This window comes from Hyalella azteca, unplaced genomic scaffold (assembly GCF_000764305.2).
Source record: "Hyalella azteca isolate HAZT.00-mixed unplaced genomic scaffold, Hazt_2.0.2 contig11450, whole genome shotgun sequence".
Lineage (NCBI taxonomy): Eukaryota > Metazoa > Arthropoda > Malacostraca > Amphipoda > Hyalellidae > Hyalella > Hyalella azteca.
This window is the reverse complement of record NW_025941449.1, coordinates 301,285-307,545: the sequence shown is the minus strand read 5'-3', so window position 1 is coordinate 307,545 and position 6,261 is coordinate 301,285. Positions and strand designations below refer to the sequence as shown.

The 6,261-nt window shown below is 33.6% G+C and overlaps 1 protein-coding gene across 1 annotated transcript in view; it reads left to right on the top strand.

Moving 5' to 3' along the window:
* LOC108672307 (ragulator complex protein LAMTOR3) overlaps positions 1-6,115 on the top strand; it is a 7,757-nt gene extending 1,642 nt beyond the window's left edge. The window contains exons 2-4 of the mRNA XM_018159948.2: positions 3,107-3,165; positions 3,878-4,011; positions 4,481-6,115. Of these exons, the coding sequence (XP_018015437.1) occupies positions 3,107-3,165; positions 3,878-4,011; positions 4,481-4,639 (352 nt within the window). The 3' untranslated portion in view covers positions 4,640-6,115. The remainder of the gene's footprint in view (positions 1-3,106; positions 3,166-3,877; positions 4,012-4,480) is intronic.
* Positions 6,116-6,261: the final 146 nt, after the last annotated feature.

Genomic DNA, 6,261 nt, shown 5'->3' with positions numbered 1-6,261 from the left:
TATATATTGCTTTCATCAATGGACACAAATTTCGTAATTTTTGTATTACTTGCATTTGAAAATAAAACTATTTCTCTAAGCATTAGTTGACTTCAAAGCATTCCCTAACATGCCTATTTAATTGCATCATTGAAATTTTAAATTTGAAAGTGTAATAAGATTTTATAAAAATATGTATTTTTCATATGAATGTACCACATGTGTACACATCGTGATTCTGAGAAGTACAGCGTGTACATATATGGCGCACATCGCGGCCAACGTGTTAATTGGGTTAAGTGAATTTACTTTAAAAAAAAAAGATCATGAAAAACATACCTGAAACAGAAAGGAATGTTTTAGTGACAACCATCATATATTTTGGAGAAATAAATCATTGTTTAGGTCAATTACTTCTCACTAATTTGTTGATAAGTGAAATTTTTTTCACCGAGCGAGGTAAATGTAATCAATATTCTTTGTTTTTAATCCATTTTTTTCTGAACTGGAGCCTTTGCTTACTGAGGTTCTACTGTAAATGCGTTTTTATGGGTGTCCCGAATAGCCCCGGGGGGGGAGGGGGGTGTCCCGAGTAGCCCCGCCGTGCGGAAATGACCGCCATTTTTTTGGAATGAGATAGGACAATTCCGTCAATTACGTTTTCAATTACGTCAATTACGTAACTTTTCAAAAATGGCGTTTTTCACAATTTTTTTCAGGAATTTTTGAAAGCTGGTAAATGTAGTGTTTTTCGACTTTATACTACCTACATAGATAGGAAAAATGTTGATGTTTACGCCACTATATTTAGTTTTGCAATATTCCAATTAGTTTTGCTACTATAACAGTTTTACGCCATATTGGAGGACTGTCCCAAGTAGCCCCGCCCATCCCGAGTAGCCCCGGTTGACGGTAATGCTGGTATCCATGATACTTTACTGGTCTACTTACTGGACTTGTTTTTATGTAATTTCAAAAAAAGTGATGGTCTTTGTTACCCCAGCTCTTAGGGTATCTTAGACTGGCCTGACTGGGTGGTAAAATCAATTATATTTTTTAATAAAATAACTTCAAATAACTCCAAGTTTTGGTGCATTGTTGTAGAACTCTTCTAGTTACATATGCAAATGACAAATTTGAGGAAAGTTTCATAGCTTGCAAATGGGTGGCGCCACCCCTGAATGGGGGAACTTAGACCACCTAACCTAATGTCAGCTGTGAAGAGGTAAAATTGACCAGTTTGGAAATTGAGTTAAAATTACCATATATAAGAGTATGTATAGTCTGAAACATAAAGAAAGAACATTAATAGGTGTATCAAACATGAAATATGTTATATGGTATGGAAATTTTAAGTTAATTTCGAAGCTGGTCTATGTTACCCCATCAGGGCTGACATTAGGTGGTCTAAGTTCCCCCATTCAGGGTCAGCGCCCCCAATTTGCAAACTGACACTTTCCTCAAATTTGTCATTTGCGTATGTAACTAGAAGAGTTTTACTACAACGTACCAAAACCTGGAGTTATTTTACCAAAAGATGAAAAAATTGGAGGGGTTTCTATGACAGGCTTTAAATAATAGCTCTTTTTCATGGGTCACATTTTTCATTTTTTAACCTATTAGATATGCATAATTATTTTATCTTTCTATTGTGTTACGTAGCCTCAGTATTAAGCCTTTAATGCCCATTGACAAAATTTTTCTGTGTCAAATAGTTTTTGAGTTTTGGGGGTTTTGTTAAAAAAACTAAAAGTTGTCTAAGTTACCCTTGGAGTTTAAGTTACCCTTGGAGTTTAAGTTATCCCATTTCACAGTAGCATATAGCAAGTTGAGAAATCATACATTTACTACCTCCTCCTACCTCCTCTAAAAAAATCCATGAGAGAAAGTGTGGAAAGTGAGATTTTGGAAAGGTACAGCTGTTAAGCCTAAGGTTTGTAGCAGAAAAAATATTCATCATATTAAACAAATATTACTTGCATAAAAGTTGTACACAGATGTTGCATAAAAGTGTGAATGTGTGATTGACAGAACTTGTGGATCTTATTCCAAAAAAATGGTGGCCATTTCAAGACAGGGTAATAAGAGACAGGTTGGGAAAAATCCTACTTTTTCAGTATTGCAGCTCTAATATAATTAATGGCAGTTGTCCTATGCATCACTGATTGACTTAAAAGTGAGATAATGCTTACTTTCAATATCTAAGCTACGTTACATGCCCTTACATAGTGTGCGCACTGCCAGTGGGCCATTTATCTCCTCTCCTGAAAGCCTACAACAGCTCTCATGGCAAACCCATCTCCTCCTAGAGTTTTGAAGCTACAACAGTGAGAAATATACCATTCAATGCACAAAGAAACAATCTACAAAATTATATATATATAGGTTTTTATAATTTTGTTATAGTTTGAATTTTATCCTGCAAAAAATGGGTGCAGTAGTAGGTAAAATTAAAAAAATTTATGAAAAATGTAACTCAGTACTCACAGCAGTGAGTGACAGAGAGCGCATTTTCTCGTTGACGAAAACTTGAGGTCGCAGATGGACGGACGGACGGACAGACAGACGGACATGGCGAGCCCAATAGTGCATTTTTTCCACAAATGAGAAAATGCGCCAAAAATGCCCTCACACCCACAAAAATAAGAATTCCAAAAAACCCATGCATCATTTTATAGATATGGTCTTTTTGCATTGAATGGTATGTGTCTCGATGTTGTAGCTTGAAAATCCTAGGAGGAGTTTGTCTAAAAATCTGCAGTAGTACCCCTTTTTTGGCCATTTTCTAAGAGTTTCACATTTTTTTTTAACTTTACACAACAAAAAAGGCTTAGATTTCTGTTTTACATGTGTGTACCAAGTTTCAAAGTTATCCGTCTGTAAATAACCAAGATAGATTTTGGGGTAGATGCTCCCCTTAAAGAGTTGATACAAGATCACATTCCTATACTGTAGCAAGAGCACTGTGGCTACAGCTGACATTGTTTATGAAGCATTGTTAAAAAACAGTTCTGCAAAACTTAAGGATTTGGAGAATTCTTATTGCTATGTCATTAAATGTTCAAGTTGAAAATTGTTGTAAATATAAATTCATGAAACTTTTTTCCTCTATTCATGTAACCTGCAGCACTCCTGGTCTTCTGGCAATTGTTATCACTGACAAAGATGGGGTGCTTATACTTAAAGGTGAGGATGTCCTTGCCATCATCATATAATTTCTTTGTCCTTTCACCTAATTAAATTTCAAAATTTCTCTTATCTGTTGATTTACCAATCATGCACTATTATTATTTTAATGTATGCAGTTATAATCAATTTGGTGTAGTTCAGCAGAAGTATTTCATCAATGCAAGTTTCAATATGAAATACTCTCTGGTCTTTAATGAAACCTGCAGTAATGATAATCAATTATATAGGCATTGGGAGTCACTGAACATAATAATTATTCCTATGAGGAATATGATTTTACTGTTAAAAAGTTATTGCTCAATATAGTGCTTCCTTTTAGACCTTGATTGCTATATATTGAAATTGAATTTAAGTAATGACCCTGAAATGTAAAAGTTTTTTGTTTAAAAAATTTGCTTAATTATATATACATTTAAATGCATTTACAATGGTGAAAAAAGAGTAACATGACAACCGAGGTGACAAAGAAAATGTATTGGTATACTGAAGATGCTTTGACTGAGTTATAAGTCTCAGCTTTAAGTTATTCTATTTCGAATAAAAAATACTAGCATGTATTTACAATCTAAATTTGATCGATAATCATAAAGAATAGAATAATGTTATTGTTTTGATGCTTTTTTGATCATACTGTTTTAGTTTACAGTCAATAAATGTTCTGAATGTTGTTTCCTTGGCTGAGTGCATTAACATTTACTGCAAAATTTAGTGTGCAGTAAAGACAACCCTGAGCTGAGTCAGCGCAGCAGCTACGTTGCTCCTTTTGCTTCAGCATCAGACCAAGCCAGCAAGCTTGGCTTAGGCAGGAACCAAACAATTGTCTGCTTGTATGATAAATTTCAGGTATGGAAGTTAGATGAATTTGTTTGCAATTCTATGTATAGGTAATCATTGTATTGAATTGTAATTGTTATTTTGCTTTTGAGTTTCATTATCTTTGTTCTGAAATGATCTGAATTAGAATATTGCAATGATAAATTCAGCTCTAATGAATAATTTAAAATTTATAAATCAAAATATTTATAGTTTAAATTTGTTGTATAAACCTGGGAAAAGCTTGAATATTAACTTGGTTGAATTTCTGATCAAAAATTTTCATGCAGTCTCCTTTAAATAGCAAGGCATGCAAATAAAATGTAATTTAATTCAGATTAAAATTAAAAAAGAAAGAAACCATCAATATATTTCTGGTTGATCACAATTGCAATCTTTGTTGTTATTGAGATTTGTAAAAAAAATTTCATGGCTAAAATAATGCATAAAGTCAAGGTCCCTGTTGTGGAAAAGGCTAATAATAAACATTTGTGTGCAGGTGGTGAGTATGAACAAAGGCAATGTTCACATGCACTTTGTAGGAGTGGCAACCGGCAACACGGGAGACTTCCTCACCATGGACAGTCAATTGGAACCCATCATGCCCAGCCTGGAGGAGCTTGTTAATGTAGTGCGAAGTCAGGGAGATGTTTTATAGCTTGAAACTCCTGTAGAAATAAGTTTTCTATCCAAAAATTTGGACTCTATTGCATCTCTTGCAGTCTGAGTGCAAGAGTTTGATATGTCTTTATGTACCTACTGGTTAATCAAAAGTACATACCTCAGAATTAATTATAATTCATTTCTTGGAAACCTTTTGCATTCAGTAATAATGAAAACATTCCTATATTTCATTAATAGAACTTGGCACTCATTACTGTAGCTGTCAAGAAAAATTAATCCAATTCGATTTCATCAAATATACATGGCCAATGCAAATTTTTGGGGCATCTTATTTTGGCATGTCTTAAAATAATGTGTGGATCCCTCTTGAGGCTGTGAGATGAACATGTTGCCATGGCTATTAACTTAGCTCCTACTTGAACAGAATTACTTGTTTTGTTGTTTTGCAACGCGGCCTATCATGCATGGTCAACTGGAAGCAGTTGTTTAATTTAATTTTTAAGTGATTTTTCCTAGTGCAAAAATTAGAGAAAATAATCTGAGAGAGAACACTTGAAGAGCAGGCTCTTCAATGGTAAAATATTTTACTCAGATTAAGAAGTCTACAAAAAGTGTTATTTTTAAAACATATCTCTTGAGTATTTGATCAAGATGATTCATTTGACTGCCACATTCATCAGGTGCCAGTCATGAAGAAATCTTCTTAAATAAGAAAATCTTCTTAAATATAATGTGTCTGGTCCAAAATTTATTTCAATTTATTTCCATTTAGTTAAATTCCTATAAAATAAATTTTCATGCTTTGGTCTCCAGTAATCAGGCTTTAGACTCGACACTGACTGGTGCGTTTATAGGTTTTTATTTGGTTAATTTCACTTGGTACCGGTATTATTTAAAAAATAATGAATGTTTACAATTTCACTGATAGATCATAAGTGCAGAGCTAAATTTAAATCAGGTGTCTATAAACCTCTTGTTTTGCCCTGCATTTGAACACCACCTGGGCAGTTTCCATATATTTTCTAAGCCTTTTTTTATTGTGACACTTATAATTGTAGATCATATTACCTATTAAATATGTAGATCATATTACCTATTAAATATGTAGATCATATTACCTATTAAATAGGTATATAAGATCATATTACCATATTCAAACGCAGGCTCAAAAAATTTGCAAAGATTTTCACAGTAAAATTTAAAAATGAATGAGTTACAAGTATTGCAGTAATTTTGCGTCTCTTGCTCTGTTATTGATGAGTCAGTGTAGTCAATATTCTCGGATTGGTCCGCTAATTATTTATTTAAGAGCTGGTGATACACATGCACGTGGGACAGGCAATCAGCTGGTGCTTGACAAATTGAAACCTTATTGTAGAATGTTTAACCACAATTTATCGCATCAAAAGGAAAACCATTATATGCATGGTATTGGTATGCTTGTCTTCATAATTTAATATTATAATGGAGCTTATTTGTTTGTGTGATTAGTTTAAAGATTCTCATGATCTCAAGCAGTTTTATTTATTTATTATAATTTTGTTGGGGGACTTTTAAAGAGTGTCCACTTGAACAAATGCTTTAGCATCCATCGTTCACCTGAGCAGACGATGCTTCTGCTGCTGCACAGAGGTGCTGCCATATCGTTAACTGTTC